This window comes from Schistocerca serialis, chromosome 5 (genome assembly GCF_023864345.2).
Source record: "Schistocerca serialis cubense isolate TAMUIC-IGC-003099 chromosome 5, iqSchSeri2.2, whole genome shotgun sequence".
Taxonomy (NCBI): Eukaryota; Metazoa; Arthropoda; class Insecta; order Orthoptera; family Acrididae; genus Schistocerca; species Schistocerca serialis.
The window spans coordinates 757,779,965-757,798,855 of NC_064642.1; the positions used below are offsets into that span (position 1 = coordinate 757,779,965).

An 18,891-nucleotide genomic window follows, 5' to 3' on the forward strand; every position below is an offset into this window, starting at 1 on the left:
GCAGAAGTTTTTCACAAAATTTAGTCAGTTGTAAGTTGAAGCAAATTTACAGATTGACAATGAAGCTACTATCCGGCTTACCCAGAATCCTAAATTTCATCCATGAACAAAGCATATTCGTATAAGCCACTTCTTTGTTCACGAGTTAATTAGTGCTGGTGGAATTACAGACACTGAATGACGACTTGCTGATATATTAACGAAACCACTGTTTTCATTAGATTTCAATTTTGTGTAGTGATATTGGAGTCTGCAAGTTATTAAATAAGGGAGAGCATTGATTTATTTTCTTCATTTTGGATTATTTAATAACTGAACTCCTTATCTTTGTATTCAGCAGTTGGCTGTACAAGTGTGCAATCTTTTGCCTTTTGGTCGTATGTCTTTGTGTGGTGTGCTTTTGAATAAAGCATGTGTTGCTCAAGTGTGTAAATGTTGACTTGTGGTAGAGTAAATCTCAGCACATTTTGCCTTTTATGTGGTTTTTCGCCTCAGGACAGTTAGAAACATATTTCCCGTCCGATGTGGTATGACTGATCACAAGATTAATTTCAAAACTGTAAGCAGTTACATATGACATTGTAAGGCAATAATGATTTGAATGATGTCATACTGCCAGGTTACTTCTTGGTAAAGCAACTAGTTCATCAATCATTGGCGAAATATATGGGGGCTACAGCTCAGCTAAGAAGGTTTTTGTTTACATTAAATTATTCTCAACCGATGAAATAGTTTCAAAATTTTAATGAACATTTTTAAAACAGGTGAATGAATCTTTTGCAGTCAAGCACTTGATGTTTACATAACTATTGTGAGTATGAGATTAGATCACATTAGATCATTTACAGGCACATAAGTTATTACTCTCCATATCCTCTATCTTAGAATTGGTAGGAATACCTGACGGTCTTGGCAGAACAGTAAGTACCTTACGTCTTGTATCTCAGTTCAGACAGACTAAGGTGACAACATGTAAAGGCATACACAGATTTCGATGACATAACAAGCATTAATTATGTTTGTACAACTGATGTATAATAGTTAGCTTTAATTATAACACACAACAAAATTCCTTTATATAAATCACAAGTTTCTTTTCTTACTTCCTTATATTTTACTAAATAATAATCCCAGAAACTAAGAGAATACAACAATTAATATATAAAAATAGGGATCCAGCCTGTTCCTGTTTTTTCTCTAATCCAGTCAACATAGTAGGCTACTCGTGTGAAAACACCAGGAGATCCTTTAATAGTGCAAGGTTTTCTTGACCATGAAACAATTCCAACCTGGTAACCATTTGCTATAAGTGGACCACCAGAATCTCCCTGAAACATATTATATACATTAGACAGACATCTCTTTTTTCCAGTTTTGGTAAGCAAAGCTCTTGAATTAATCGATGAAATTAATAAAAGTATTAGTAACAATATGAAAATAGAATAACAGGACAGGATGCTCTCTCTCTCTCTCTCTCTCTCTCTCTCTCTCTCTCTCTCGAACACACACACACACACACACACACACACACACACACACACACACACACACACACACACACACACACATGTATGTTTTCATGTGTGTCAGAATAGTTTGATGTGATGGCTATCAAAATCATTTAGGCTGCAGTTAATACTTACCTGTCTTTGTTGGCAGCAATGGGTTCTTCATAACTGTAAAGGCTAGACACCAGATAATGTTTCAGTTAATTTATTAAATCTGAAAATACTGTTTTACAATTTATATTGTGCTGAAGAACATTATGAAATTCATCCAGCAGCCGTAATGCCCTTAACCATTAGTTCTAGTTGTTTGCTTTGTATTAGGTAATCGTTTGTGTTTCATGATTTATTCTCATGAAATTCTGTGCTTAACAAGGAAGTGGAACATACTTTCTGTACTGTGAATATCAGGAATCCAGTTAAACATCAAATCTGTGACATTGGCACAACTGGAAAAAGATTCTGCAAGAACGGGACCAATGACAACTGAAGAGAATCATTCAACATGACAGAAATGCAACCCTTCTGCAAATTGCTGCAGATTTCAATGATGGGCCATCAACAAGTGTGAGTGTGTGAACCATTCAATGAAATATCATCAATATGGGCTTTCAGAGCTGAAGACCCACTCATCTCCCATTGATGATTGCACTTGCCTTAGGCTGTCAACACTGACGTTGGACTGTTGATGACTGGAAACATGTTGCCTGGTTGGACGAGTCTTATTTCAAATTGTATTGAGTAGATGAACGTGTATGTGTATGGAGAAAACTTCAGGAATCCATGGACCCTGCATGTCAGCAGGGGCTGTTCAAGCTGATGGAGGCTCTGTAATGATGTGGGGCATGTGCAGTTGAAGTGATATTGGACCCCTGATTCATCTAGATATGACTCTTGAGAGGTGACATTATGTAAGTGTCCTGTCTGATCACCTGCATCCATTCATGTCCATTGCATATTCTGATGGACTTGGGCAATCCAGCAGGACAATGCAACATCCCACACTACCAGAAATACTACATAGTGGCTCCAGGAAAACTCTTCTGAGTTTAAACACTTCCACTGGCCACCAAACTCCCCAAACATGAACATAGCATATCTGAGATGCTTTGCAACACGCTGTGTAAAAGAAATCTCCGCCCCCTCGTACTGTTATGGATTTATGCACAGCCCTACAGGATTCATGGTGTTAATTCCCTCCAGCACTACTTCAGAAATTAGTTGAGTCCATGCCATGTTGTATTGCAGCACTTAATTCCCTCCAGCACACTACTTCAGACATTAGTTGAGTCCATGCCATGTTGTATTGCAGCACTTCTGTGTGCTCATTGGGGCCCTACATGATACTGGGCAGGTGCACCAGTTTCTTTGGCTCTTCAGTGATATTTGTTTCTCAGAACTGTTGAACACCACCTCCAGAAATTCATATCCATTTTCGTCTTCTCAGTTCTCAAATAAGAGCCTGAAAATTTTATTCTTCAACTTTTCTACTAGAATTCATCAACATGATTTTTGGTTTGCTTTTTTTAAGCAGATTATTGAAACTTAAATATTGGTTTGCATTTTTTATTCTCTAGAGTTAGGTTTTTCTCATGTTCTTCTGTTGCATTGCTGTAAGCTATAAGAGAATCTCAATAGTGTACCGATACTATTTCCATTTTTTATGACAGTCAAGTCATTTATGTGCAGGATGAAGAGTATAGCGCAAGTACAGCCTTGAGGCACCCCTGTATCTTACTTCCTGAAAACTATAAGGAGGCATTTTTTAACTTTGGTTTCAGCTTTGTTTTTATCCCCACCCACTGTTGACTGTAGTTCACAAATACTCTTATCACTATCTGCTGTCTTTCTTCTCATGCCATAGCAGTGGAGTTTCTGCAGCAGGGTGCAATGATGTACATAAACAGAAGCTTTTGAGAGAACTAGGAACAACGTACAAACTTTCCTTAGCTTAACTTGTTTATTTGGTCCAGTAAATCATTTTAGTACCTGTATTGATTCTGCATATAATGTAAGACAAGCAAGGGTTAACACAATAAATTAATAATTACAGAACTAGTTAACAATTGAGGCTACACACTCAAGGTAAATGAGAATATAAAGTGACATAATACACAACAATATAATTGAAAATGTTTGGTAAATCAGGTTTACTTACAATGTTCTAAGAATTCAGACACAGAGCAGAAGCAATGGTCATGTAAGAACTATTCCAGTTGTATTTTAAATGTATTTGATAGTGATACGCATTTTAAATTAGGAGGTGTTTGGTTATATGACATAATTCTCATATGATATAGTTCTCTTTTGTATAAATCTATGAAACTGTACTGATTTGACTTTTATGACAGCTTCCAGTATTTTGTAGAAAACAAAGGTCATGGTGACCAGACTGTAATTAATTGGACCCGACACCTTCTCATGCTTACATAAAAGAAATTATTTTACCTTTTTTTTCAGCCTTTGGAAATTTTACTCCTTCCATTGACCACTTTATCAAAATTGCCTGAAGCCCGAATAAATACTGAGAACAGCAAGTGCACCAGACAAAATATGTCACCCTACTAAAAGAGCTCACTGGTCAATCTGTAGCACTGTAGGTGGTGTAGAACTGGTACCAGTCAGTCACATTACCCTCCATCTCCATGACAGTGAGATAGTGTGTACATGCCAGTTGGTTGCATGGAAACAGCAAAGTAAGATGGATTGATGTAACAAGATGACAGAAAGGAGCTATCATGTTTTGATGTGATGACACACTGCAAATGAAATTGCCTTATTTGTTAAACAACGGAAACTCCAGGTAGGAATATCAAAGTAGAAAATAGGTAGATTGCTACTTAGCATAAAGATGACATATTAAAATGTAGACAGGTGCAATTAAGAGACAAGCTTTTGGCCACAGACTTCGTCAGAAAAAATGAGATACATACAATTCATTCACACAACCAAGCACACCTCATGCATACATGACTGCCAGCTCCAGCAGCTTGGGCCAGAATGCCACATTCTGGCTCGATTGCTCAGAATTGGCAGTTGTGTGTGTGACATGTGCTTGGTTGTGTGAATGAATGATGATCGTTCCTCTTTTTCTGATGAAGTCTGTGGCCAAAAGCTTAAATGTATAAGTGTCTCTTAATTGTGCCTGTCTGCAGTTAAACATGTCATCTTTAGGGTAAGCAGCAATCTGTCTTCTCCCTAATATTGCCCTATTTGTTTGTTGATCAATGTGGACTGTCCAGTGTATCTACAAGGTGTAATGTACCACTCACAGTCACATAGCTTGACACAAGAATGTTGGTCATAAAAGATCATAACTGACAAGAATCAGTAGACGTGCGTCATATGTTGTCAATGTCAGTCAGTTTCAGATATAACAGAAAATGTTGCTGTCAGTGAATGCAGATTTCTGAGTTAACACTGTGAAGAGAAATCTGGAGAGTGCATCTTTGGCCAAATCTGTCACTTAACCAACAGCGTGTTTGGAGTGTATTTCAGGGTGGAGATGGTTGTATTAATGTTTTGGGAGTGTTTTTCACACTATGACTTGGATGCATTCTTCAGGTGACCATGAACATGAATAGCGATCTTTACTTCAACATTTTCTGTTCACAAAGTGTTGCCCTTTCTTCATGAAAAGTATGCTGTGAACACCAATCTTCCAAGGCAAGAACAGCCGTGTTCACATGTTACATGCAGACATTCCTGGTTTGACAAGTACTTGGCTCCCTGTCACACCTCGACTGACTTGCAGGTCCACCTTAGCTTAATTCCATAGAAAATGTGTGTGATTATTTGGAACAGAGAAAAAAACATAGTAACGTACATTGCCACAACTTGGTGGCTCTGCATTTCTCTGCCTCATGATGACTGGGTGTTGTGTGCTGTCCTTAGGTTAGTTAGTTTTAAGTAGTTCTAAGTTCTAGCGGACTGATGACCATAGATGTTTAGTCCCATAGTACTCAGAGCCACTTGGTGGCTCTGCAGAATGTAATCATCAGTGAGTGGCATTAGTTGAAAATGACATACCCGAAGAAACTTGTGGACTCCCTCCCTCACCTCACGGAGTGAGTGTTACACAGTATCTGACTGACAGTATCCAGACACTCTATGTAATGTAGAATTGACTACTAGATGTGAGAAGAGGTGGACCGATTGGTATAAAAGGAAGCTGGGAGTAAAAGCAAGAGGGTGAGTCCAGACAGCTCAGTAACTTCCAGTGTGGACTAGTCATAGTCACTGGATGTCACCTGAATAACAAATCCATCCAGGGACATCTCATCCATACTGAATCTAACAGCCAATCATCTGTTATGTGATAGTGGAATGGAAATGTGAAAGAACCATAGTTAAACAAAGGCCAGGGGTCATCAAGCATTGCAGAGGCTGGTTGAAAAAACCACGTGAAGTCAGCAGAAGAAATCACCCCTGAATCCCAAAGTGCTACCAGCAGTCTGGCTAGCACAACAACTGCGCATAGCGAGTTAAAAAGATCAGGATACATGTATCAAGCAGCTCCTCATATGTGGTCAGTGCTAAGAAAAGCTTGAGGTGGTGTAAACAGCAATGTCACTAGATCAGGCTGGTCCAACCGAGTTCAAGGGAGCCGGAGCACTCACTGCGTGGAGGGGGAAAGCAAACTCACTGCCCCCTGGCCGCATGCAGCCGCAACTGATGCAATAATCCGTGTTCAAAGACAGCTATGACTAGCCGCGGGAGCCCTGTACCTCTACTGGAGGATACCTTTCTATTCATTGAGAGGGATGGTCGTCCGCAGTGTCTTGTATGTCATAAAGTATTTAATTCTGCGAAGAGGTACAATATACAATGACATTATACACGTCTTCACGCAGTGCACTACGATCAGGTATGAGATGTTGCACGCAGAGAATTGGTAGCCAGGCTTAAGAACGACATACCAGGAGACGTAAGTTTAAAAACAGTTTCGTTATACGGAGGGTATCAAACATGCAACATTGTTCGTGTTCTGTAATGCGTTTCTAATTTTCAGGTGAATGAGAGTGGAGAAAACACTACTGAATGTGTATTCGAGCAAGCTACAGGGTCGTTCAGATCATTGCGATGAGTGGCAAGTTGTTTTCGGTGGGACCACTCATAAAATTGTGAATGGTAGCAGTTGCAGAACATTTGTTTCCAAGGGAGGTGCAGGCAATTGAAGGGGTTTGCCTGTTGAAGCAAACAATGTCTCATCGAATCCTGGACATGGCAGTGGATTTAGAGACGCAGCTCAGGAAGAAGGCGGAGAGCTTTGTTGCATTTTCACTAGCGCTTGACAAAAGCACCGACATACCAGACTGTGCTCAGCTTGCAGTCTTTGTTGTGCATGGTGTCAACTTGGAGATGCAAGTAACTGAAGAACTCTTGGATGTAGTACCACTTGATTACACCACAACAGGATGTGACAGTTTTGAGGCTGTTTGTGAATCAGTGGACAATATGAATTTGCCGTGGGATAAGCTCCATTCTGTAGCAACAGACGGTGCACCACAAATGATCGGGCATCACCAAAGTTTTGCTTCTCATTTGAAAAATAAACTCAGGGACGAATTCGGGAAAGACATTTTGACTCTGCATTGTTTTGTTCACCAAGAGGCACTGTCTGCTGAAACAGTAGAGCTAGGTAGCATAATGAAAGATGTCGTCAAATGTGTGAATTTTGTGTGGTGTCACTGTATGAATCATCACCAATTCAAAGGATTCCTGAAAGATATGGAAGCAGAGTATGGTGATATACCTTACCACAGTACAGTTCGTTGGCTGAGTCGGGGAAAAGTTCTCGATGTTTTCTTTGCCATTCATTAGGAAATAACCCTTTTTCTCTAAATGAAAGGGGAAGAAATGCGTTGTCTGAAAGATATAAAATGGATATCAGACCAGGCCTATACGGACGGAGCGCCTGACGCATAGCAATGGCTACCTGGTAAAGCTTAACTGCTAAGGTTATGATTTGAACCAAACTACTGTAGCTGTATCTTCATCCATTCGACCTAAATTGTGTCTCATATTACAATGGACTAACTTTGTTTTGATTTGGAGGTGCGGTCTAAAACTTGCCTCTCCCCTTAAATTTCGAGTCTCAAATTTCTGGTGTGGCTTAGATTCAGGAAAATTTTTTTTCTTTGATTTTGAGTCTCATTTTTTAGGTGCAGCTTAGATTCGAGTGTGAAAAATGGACAAGGACATCAAAAGACTTCGGCAACATTCGACGGTAGCTCCGAGGATATCTGGTCTCCCAAAAATGCACAAAGAAGGGATGCGATCCATAGTCAGCAACATAGGGGCACCGACATATCTTTTGGCACAGCACTTAGCAGGCATGCTAAGACCTTCTGTGGGGAAATGTGCGCACCATATCCGGAACTCGACGGACTTCATTGGCCGCCTGAAGGAGATGACAGTACAAGAATCCGACATCAAGGTCAGCTTCGATGTCATCTCATTATTCACACGTGTCCCACAGGAAGCTTCTCTCCACTTAATCAGTGAGAAATTTGGGCCTGAACTGACACAACTCTTCAGGCACGTGTTAACATCTACGTACTTTGTCTTCAATGGTCAATACTACGAGCAGACCGACGGAGTAGCCTTGGGGAGCCCACTCTCCCCAGTGGTGGCTAACCTGTTGATGGAGAGTTTTGAAGAGGAAGTACTGGAAGCCGCCGAACTGAAACCTGTATGCTTCTTTTGCTACGTGGACGACACATTCGTCATCTGGCCACATGGACAGGAACAGCTACAGATTTTTCTACAACATCTAAATTCGGTCCACAGTAACATTCAGTTCACCATGGAGACTGAGAAAAATGGAAAACTACCCTTTCTTGATGTCCTAGTGGAACGTAGGTCTGATGGCTCACTGGGTCACAGTGTGTACCGCAAGCCTACACACACTGACCTGTACCTACATGTCTCCAGCTGCCACCATCATGCACAGCTTAATGGAATGCTCAATTTAGTGGAGCTAAACTTCTTACTGTTGTTATTTATAGATCCTCAGATTCCAATTTCACAACATTTTTGCTAAAGCTAGAGGAGGTTCTTGGTTCACTTTATAGGAAATACAAAAAGTTAGTTATATGTGGTGACTTCAATATTAATTGTATAAGTGATTGTGCAAGGAAAAGGATGCTGGTAGACCTCCTTAATTCATATAATCTTATGCAAACCGTATTCTTTCCAACGAGAGTGCAAGGGAACAGTAGAACAACCACAGACAATATTTTTGTTCATTCGTCATTATTAGAAGGGCATTCTGTTAGCAAAAAGGTGAATGGCCTTTCAGATCATGATGCACAAATTTTAAGTCTAAAAGATTTTTGTGCTGCAACACATGTTAAATATAGTTACCAACTTTTTAGGAAAGCTGATCCAGTTGCTGTACAGACTTTTGTAAACCTTATCAAGGAACAAGAGTGGCAAGATGTTTATAGTGCTGATACAGTAGACGATAAATATAATGCTTTCCTCAAGACTTTTCTCATGCTCTTTGAAAGTTGCTTTCCATTAGAACGTTCAAAACAGGGTACTAGTACAAACAGGCAGCCTGGGTGGCTGACTAAAGGGATAAGAATATCTTGTAGAACAAAGTGGCAATTATATCAAAACGTTAGAAACAGTCAAAATCTAAATGCAGCAGCCCATTACAAACAGTATTGTAAGGTGCTTAAAAAAGTTATTAGGAAGGCAGAACGTATGTGGTATGCAGATAGAATAGCTAAGTCTCAGGATAAAATTAAAACCATATGGTCAGTCGTAAAGGAAGTGGCTGGTCTGCAGAGACAGGTCGAGAATATAGAATCAGTGCGTAGTGGGGATGTCCGTGTTACTGATAAGTCGCATATATGTACAGTACTTAATAATCACTTTCTGAATATAGCAGGTGAACTAAATAGAAACCTAGTCCCAACAGGGAATCATATAGCGCTCTTAGAAAAAAGTGTTCCGAGACTGTTACCTGAAATGCTCCTCCATGATACTGACAAGAGGGAGATTGAGGTAATAATTAAATCACTAAAGACCAAGAACTCTCATGGATATGACGGGGTATCTAGCAGAATACTGAAGTATTGTTCCACGTATGTTAGCTCAGTACTTAGCCATATCTGTAACTTTTCCTTTAGGAGTGGTCGGTTTCCTGACCGATTAAAGTACTCGGTAGTGAAGCCACTTTATAAAATGGGAGACAGGGATAATGTTGACAATTATAGACCTATTTCTATGCCATCGGTGTTTGCTAAAGTTATCGAGAGTGTTGTATATACAAGGTTACTGCAGCATTTAAATTCACATAATTTGCTGTCAAATGTACAGTTTGGTTTTAGAAATGGCTTAACAACTGAAAATGCTATAGTCTCTTTTCTCTGTGAGGTTTTGGACGGATTAAATGAAAGGTTGTGAACGTTAGGTGTTTTCTTTGATTTAACAAAGGCTTTTGACTGTGTTGGCCACAAAATATTACTGCAGAAGTTGGAACATTATGGAGTAAGGGGAGCAGCTTACAATTGGTTCGCCTCCTACTTTATGAACAGAAAGCAGAAGGTAATCCTCCGCAATATTGAGAGTGGTAATGATGTTCAGTCCCAATGGGGCACTGTTAAATGGGGCGTTCCCCAAGGGTCGGTGCTAGGGCCACTGCTGTTTCTTATTTATGTAATGATATGCCTTCTAGTATTACAGGTGATTCAAAAATATTTATGTTTGCTGATGACACCACCTTGGTAGTGAAGGATCTTGTGTGTAATATTGAAACATTATCAAATAATGTAGTTCATGAAATAAGTTCGTGGCTTGTGGAAAATAATTTGATGCTAAATCACAGTAAGACTCAGTTTTTACAGTTTCTAACCCACAGTTCAACAAGAACTGACATTTTAATCAGACAGAATGGGCATGTTATAAGCGAGACGGAACAGTTCAAGTTCCTAGGCGTACGGATAGATAGTAAGCTGTTGTGGAAAGCCAATGTTCAGGATCTTGTTCAGAAACTAAATGCCGCTTTATTTACCATTAGAACAGTATCTGAAATAAGTGACATTTCAACACGAAAAGTAGTATACTTCGCATATTTTCATACGCTTATGTCATATGGTATTATTTTTTGGGGTAATTCTTCTGATTCAAAAATGGTATTTTTGGCTCAAAAACGGGCTGTTCGAGCTATGTATGGTGTAAGTTCGAAAACCTCTTGTCGACCCCTATTCAATAGTCTGGGAATTTTGACACTGCCCTAACAGTATGTATTTTCTTTAATGTCGTTTGTTGATAGCAATATTAGCTTATTCCCAAGAGTTAGCAGCTTTCACTCAGTTAATACTAGGCAGAAATCAAATCTGCATGTGGAATGCACTTCCTTGACTCTTGTGCAGAAAGGAGTGCAGTATTCTGCTGCATCCATTTTCAATAAGCTACCACAAGAACTCAAAAATCTTAGCAGTAGCCCAAACACTTTTAAGTCTAAACTGAAGAGTTTCCTCATGGCTCACTCCTTCTATTCTGTCGAGGAGCTCCTGGAAGAGCTAAAAAATTAAGCAAATTCCAGTGTTACATTCCTGATTTTCTTTATTTAAACTAACGATTTGTCGCCTGAATATGTTTCTTATATTTCATTTTATCTGTTTCTACAATCGTGTTATAATTTCATGTATTGACTCGTTCCATGACCATGGAGACTTCTCCTAAATGTGGTCCCACGGAACAATAAATAAATAAATAAAAAACACCTTGGTACAGAGAGCACACTCAGTCTCTGATGAACAGAACTTGCCAACGAAACACAAACACCTGGAGACCATGTTCTGCAAGAATGGGTATGGCAACCGCCAAATCCAAAGAGCCTTCCAACAACAGAAGTGCAGCAAGAACCGAGATGAAGAACAACCCGAAGAAGAGAAGCAAGCTCTTGCCTTTCTGCCATTTGCTGGCAACGTGTCATCAAAACTAGGGAGACTGTTAAGGCGACACAAGACTGACACAGTCTTCTGACCACCAATAAAGATTCGCGACCTAATAGGAACGGCAGAAGATGATGGGCGTATACAAATCCCGTGCGGCTGTGGCAAATCCTACATCGGCCAAACAGTTTGCACGGTCAAGGACCGATGCAAGGAACACGAACGTCACATCCACTTACACCAACCCAGCCATTTGGTCCTAGCAGAACACTGCACTGAAACTGGACACACAGCAAAATTCGAAGAGACAAAAATCTTCTGGGACAGTATCTATAAGGAGGCCATAGAAATACAGATAACAGATAACCTCATCAACAGGGACACCGGGTTTCAACTTAGCAAGGCCTGAAAACCATTATTAAACACCATCAAAGAGCAACAACGCGAGCGGATGCGAGATCCTTCTGCCACGGCAGTCGGAAATGAACTGTGCCTACCACCGGGTGTGGCTGCAGCTATCCCCACCCCTCCCACCACACGGCGCCCCGCTGGCCGCCCACACCAGGGTATGACTCGGGACCCCACGGACATAAATACCATGGACACAGTACAGACAGATCATTCCAACAGCACCACCTGATGATGGTGGAACAGTTATTCGCCAAAATATCGTGGAACTTTGATGATCGGATCCGGCTGGACAACTGAGAACCTAGGATACACTGCCAGATATTATTCAGCAGTTGAATTAGGCTCTTTGTCAGATGTAGAAAAAAGCAAAACTAGCCCTCATTCACACAAGCATAACTAGTACACACATGGTCACTGTCATGTCTTGGTTGTTAAGGCTCAACTGCAATTGTGTCGTAGTTAAGCAGTGGTCTTTCTGGGGTAGGTAGTGGTGGTGCAGAAGAGTGATTTTTTTGGGGGGGGGGGGGGGGGAGATAGGAGGACAATGATGTGGGTAGATGCTAGAGCTTGCAGGGACATGGTGGGGGACAGAATAGTGGTATGCTAGGTGGGACATCAGGAGACTGCTGGGAGGAAGGGGGGCATAGGGAGGAGGAGAGAAGAGGAAAGGACGCTGCAGATGTCGGCAGGATAGAAGGCATGTGTAGGTCTGGAGTGAGAGTGGGGGAGGTGATATGCAGGTAGAGGACAAGGACTAGCACTAGACCAGGGAGTAATGGGAATAGGTAGGATATATTGCAGGGAGAATTTCCACTTGTGCAGTTCAGTGAATCTTGTGTCGGTGGGAAAAATCCTGATGGCACAGGCTGTGATGCAGTTATTGATGTTAAGCAATTTGTATTGGATAACATGCTCAGTGACTGGATGATCTCTTGGCTACAATTTTGTGGCAGTTATTCTTGCAGCCAGAATCTTGTCATTCTCATAAGAAAGTGGCACAGTGGTAGCAGCTAAGCTGGGAAGCCACATGGCTACTTTCACAGGTGGCCCTTCCTTGATGGGGTATGAGATACATGTGTCAGGACTGTAGTAGGTAGTAGTGGGAGGATGTGTGGCACAGGTTTTGCACCTATGTCCATTTCAGGAATATGAGCCATGGGGCAAGGAGTTGGAAGCAGGGGTGGAATAGAAACAGACAAGGATATTGCGTAGGTTGGGTGGGCAGCAGATCATCACTGTGGGACGAGTGGGACAGATATTCATTTCAGGACACAATGAAAGGTATTCAAAATCTGAATGGAGACTTCTGATCAGTTGCTCTACTCCTGGGTGGTACTGAGCCACATGAGGAGTATATGGTGGATAGTATGTGACTGGGGAGAAAAAGCATTGGATCTCAATCTTTGAAGGCCTCAGTGAAACCTCTGACATATTTGGAGAGGTACTGATTGTCACTAAAGATATGATGACCACAGATGATTAGGCTGTATGGAAGGGACTTCTTGGTGTGAAATGAGTGGCAACTGTCTCAGTAGATGTATTGTTGGGGATAGGGTATTCTCACCCTCAGTCCAGATTATGGATGTGTCATTGAATCTGAACCAGGTGAGAGGTTTAAGATTATAGGTGGTTAGGGAGGATTCCTCAAGATGGCCCATGAATAGGATAATATAGGAAGGTGCTATGTGGGTGACCATTGCTGTATCACACCTGCATAATCATTTCTGCTTCTCTCCTCCTTCCCTTTGGATCAACAGCATGACAGATGAAGTTTGTAATGTGATCCACCCAGTCCTGAAGGAGAGCCGGAGGTTCCTATGCTGCCCATGTTAAAATCACTAAGTTTGAGGAACATTTATGAATAAACTACCAAATAGAAAAATTTGAATTTTTTTTACATATAGAGTGGTTTAGTATTGCAGTTATGACAGAGGGATTTTGGAGTATCTTTTCTAGTTTCCTTCCAATTTCTTTTTTTTTTTTTTTTTTTCTAATGACCCAAATTTTTTTACAAATAATTGCTTTATAATTAAACTGAAATGAAACTACAGAACATATTGCCAAATGGCTGTGTTACAACGTAAGTTTGACCACTAGGAGTGCTGTATAAAAATTTCATCTCTCTAGCTTGAGTGGATTTTGAGAAAATGTTCCTTATATTCGAAAAATTCTAATCTACGGGAAATGGCTATCAAAGTTTCTCAATACATTCCTGCACTATAGGATGGATTATCAGGGTCTTCTTCTTCATCCTTCAAAAGCTTCCTCTTCTGTCTTCTTTTCTGGCCTGTTGTTCCATCATACTTCATATGCCTTTCTCTTCTTTCTGCTCCTCTTATCCTTTCTCTGTCAATATTTCTTAGTGCTTGTACAGTGTTCACCCCAGCTGTAAATCCTAATGCCTTCAGAACTTCACATTTCACACTGTTCCCTTGGTTGTAGGTTGCTATTGCATCATAAATGCCAAAGTGCAGTGTTTTTATGCTTACAAACACCCTTTTAGGAATCACTTTCCAAATCAAATTGTTTACGCTGTCATTAGGATTCTGCATCTTTCCGTGTAGACATTTGTGTAACAATTCTGGCTGTGCTAAGTCATGAAAAATTGGTTTTATTGCATTTACCACAGCTGCTGGCTAACCATGTTCGTGATCATAGTCCTTTTTTGCATTGTATTTGCACCAGGAATCTTTTGGGCACAGGCTGTGTTGAGGGTATTCATTGGAAGAGGCAGTATGAAGGAACAATGCCCACACTGCTTTTCGCATGTCACTAACATTACTAGTATTTTGCCTTATAGCATACCCATAGTATCTCTGTAGACGTTCAATCACCTCATCAGTAAGCCTGCCTCTCCCTCCTATTGTCTTTCCATCACTGAGCTTACTTGAACCCAAAGTTTGTTTGAGCCTTCGAAGCTGTGCACCCATACGTTTTTGCACATGCCCAATGCATTCCAACTTTTCAACTACAAATTCATTTCCATATGGTTTCAGTTCCTCTATAGTCTTGAAACCTTTGGAGTCACCATCTCCAAGGTAGTATTTGTACCTAACGTTGTATCTTGGAACTGAATGTTCAAAAATTTGTTTCACTCCATCCACTTCCATTGCTCCACTAGATCCACTAAAATTTGCCTCACAGGTTCCACTGTGCTCTCCTTTGATTTTATTTTTGCACCTACAATGTTTTGATAATATTGCAACATCTATCACTTTTGCACTATCACCACAAGTAGCAGTTACAACCCCATTCAGGGATTTATGACCCCTCTTTTGCCAGGAACCATCTAATGCCACTACCAAATCCCTAGAACCACCGTTCATTTCTACAGATTCCTCCACTGCTTCCTTCATGGTTTTCAAAGCCACATCTTCAACAGAGGATCCTACCAGTTCACAGTAGTACCCAAATTTGCTTGGAGGCGATGGCAAGTTCATAATACCACAAAACAGTTTACCAGCAGCAGACCCTTTTCCAATGGATCGAAGACCATACACAAGTCGAACATTCACATCAAACACTCTAGATCGTCCATTTTCACCAAAGAGACTGGCATGTGAATTGTAGAAAGTCACTTGACACTTGCAACATGCACAGATTATCTTCATCTCACAAGCTAAACCAAAGTGCTTTGTTATCTCTAGTCCCACTCCTACACTTGAACACATTTTGCACAGAACACTTTCTTTCAGCACAGAAGATAATAATCCAATATTCAGTACTTCGTTAATATCATCACTGTCACTAACATATTCACGAAATCTGTCACTTCCACCAGTCAGCTTCTTGCTAGAAGATGTCACAGGGCTATGGCCGGCCATGTGTTGCTTAGCAGAAGAACGCACTGTTTCAGTAATTGTAGTATCGCAACTTGGTATTAGTGTTAATTTTCTTTTCCCTACGTTCTTCCTCTTCGTATATACACGGTTACTAAAACGTGGCATCGTAACCAGAACAACGCTTTACACAAGAGGTATAATACTACCAACAACAGGCGCAACACTGAACTAATTCAAAACGGTAAACAGCAAAGAGACGATGTTCCGCGCTCTTAGCGCTTCATTTGTCACAAAAAACAATGTAGCCAACCCTTGCACACTCGCTGTATGCGTAACATAAGGCGCTGTATGCGTAACAGGCCGAGAAAATTCCAAGCAGTTCACCAGGAAGTCACAAGAGGGTGTTAGATGCATTCAGCGGCCACCCATTTCCTCTGCAGGCGTGGGGGAAAATGGTAATAACTCCACTTCTAGGGCGAGTGAACAATAATTCAAAGTTTACATTAAAGAGGAATGTTCCAATTAATTTTCGGTAGCAAAAAAAAAAAATCGTAATTTTTTGGATTTGACCACCTCCGGCTCCCCTGAATGCTGTTGTGATGCTGAAAAATAGCCAGTTAACTGTACAGCACTTGTGGTACATTGTGGTGGTTTCTTTCTCAGTGCACATGAGTCTGTACATACAAACCGCTGTTTGGGCCTCGTACAGATTCCCGTATGGAGGACATAGTGATAGACATCCCTGGGGTTGTGAAGCAGCTGAATGGGTTGAAAATAAATAAATCGCCAGGTCCTGATGGGATTCCAATTCGGTTTTACAGAAAGTACTCTACTGCATTGGTCCCTTACTTAGCTTGCATTTATCGTGAATCTCTTGCCCAATGTAAAGTCCCGAGCGACTGGAAAAAAGCACAGGTATATAAGAAGGGTAGAAGGATGGAGCCTCAAAATTACAGACCAATATCCTTAACATTGGTTTGTTGCAGGATTCTCAAACATATTCTCAGTTCGAATATAATGAATTTCCTTGAGACAGAGAAGTTGCTGTCCATGCATCAGCACGACTCTAGAAAGCATCGCTTCTGCGAAATGCAACTCACCCTTTTTTCACAGGATATCTTGCGAACTACGGGTGAAGGGTATCAGATGGATGCCATATTCTTTGATTTCCGGGAAGCGTTTGACTCAGTGTCCCACTGCAGACTCCTAATTAAGGTACGAGCATATGGGATTGGTTCCCAAATATGTGAGTGGCTCGAAGACTTCTTAAGTAATAGAACCCAGTACGTTGTCCTCGATGGTGAGTGTTCATCAGAGGTGAGGGTATCATCTGGAGTGCCCCAGGGAAGTGTGGTAGGTCCACTGTTGTTTCCTATCTACATAAGTAATCTTTTGGATAGGGTGGATAGCAATGTGCAACTGTTTGCTGATGATGGACAGGATTTGTGATTGGTGTAAAGAATGGCAGCTAGCTCTAAATATAGATAAATATAAATTAATGCATATGAATAGGAAAAAGAATCCCATAATGTTTGAAGACTCCATTAGTAGTGTAGCGCTTGGCACAGTCACATCAATTAAATATTTGGGCGTAACATTGCAGAGCGATATGAAGTGGGACAAATATGTAACGGCAGTTGTGGGGAAGGCGGATAGTCGTCTTTGGTTCATTGGTAGAATTTTGGGAAGATGTGGTTCATCTGTAAAGGAGACTGCTTATAAAACACTAATATGACCTATTCTTGAGTACTGCTTGAGTGTTTGGGATCCCTATCAGGTCGGATTGAGGGAGGACATAGAAGCAATTCAGAGGCGGGCTGCTAGATTTGTTACTGGTAGGTTTGATCATCACGCGGGTGTTATGGAAATGCTTCAGGAACTCGGGTGGGAGTCTCTGGAGGAAAGGAGGCATTCTTTTCATGAAATTTCATGAGGAAATTTAGAGAACCAGCATTTGAGGCTGAATGCAGTACAGTTTTACTTCCGCCAACTTATATTTCGCGGAAAGACCACAAAAATAAGATAAGAGAGACTAGGGCTCGTACAGAGGCATATAGGCAGTCAGTGCTAGTTGTGGTATGAGGTACCGTCCGCCACGCACCGTATGGTGGATTGCGGAGTATTTGTGTAGATGTAGATGTAGAAAGTGTGTCCCAGCTTGTAAAGTGTATCTAGATTGGTTGTTGCTCCAGTGAGTGCAAATGTATAATAATTTTCCACTGTGAAGTGGGAGAGGGTATAGAGAGATCAGTGGCTTGAAAAAAATCTTTAATGGTGCTGAGTTACTTCTCCTGATGTATTCTCAATAGTATCATGGTTCTGAAGATAAGAATGCCAGCAGTTAGACTCCTGGGGCAGGTGCTAACAAAATCTTATAAATATTAATATTATGTTCATCATAAACTCAATAAATGGATGAGGGAGTTGCATGATAACATTGATGGGAGCCTCATTATCTAAGACTTCATGTGATGGCATGCAAAGGAAAAATACTGTTACCTTGTTTGACAAGAGATATAACATAAAATACTTGCAACATGGTAATGAGGACTGTTCATATCATTTATAAAAGTGAGTACTCCACCACGGTAGTTATGACCCCCTAGCACAGTAATATGAATACCTTGGACACAGAGACATGAGGTCTTTCCCTATGCCACGTTTTTGCCTTTTCCACATATTTCTTGAATGCTTTTGTGTTTCACAAGCTGCTTACCCACTGTTATATCATTACATTTTTATCCAAATCTTCAGTTAGGCAGGAAAAGAATTTGATTATATCCATGGTGAAAGCTCATTGTAATTTTCTTTACATGTTTTGCAAGTTACAATTATAATATAAAAATTATAAAATATAATCCCTTACTGATTTGCTATAATATTAATTTATCACATAGTTTGATTGTAATCAGCATTTTCAGTTCCCTACCACTAATAGCAAGAACAGACAAATTTGTGAATGAACCTAACCCTGAGCAAACAATATAAAGTTTTGAATGTGAAAAAATGAGGATGTCAGATCCATCCCACAAACTTAATGGACTGAGCATGTGACATGTTGATATGTTGGTCACTTCAGTTACATTGTCCAGCACCTTCTTTACATACGATGTTGGGCCATTGTAAAGTTTTCTTTTGTTTAAGTTAAACATTTGTCTGGTATTTTTGGTTTGTAGATGAACACTCACATTTTTGCAGGATATTCTCAGAAATCAATTTGAATTTTCTGGCTCAATAGAATGATAATACATACATGCAATAGAGGAATCCTTTAAACGGATA

At 40.5% G+C, this 18,891-nt stretch overlaps 1 protein-coding gene across 1 annotated transcript in view; it reads right to left on the bottom strand.

Moving 5' to 3' along the window:
- Positions 1 to 769: 769 nt before the first annotated feature.
- Positions 770 to 18,891, bottom strand: part of LOC126481255 (chymotrypsin-2-like) — a 147,829-nt gene continuing 129,707 nt past the window's right edge. Inside the window, exon 7 of the mRNA XM_050104874.1 lies at positions 770 to 1,328. Within this exon, the coding sequence (XP_049960831.1) occupies positions 1,155 to 1,328 (174 nt within the window). The 3' untranslated portion in view covers positions 770 to 1,154. The remainder of the gene's footprint in view (positions 1,329 to 18,891) is intronic.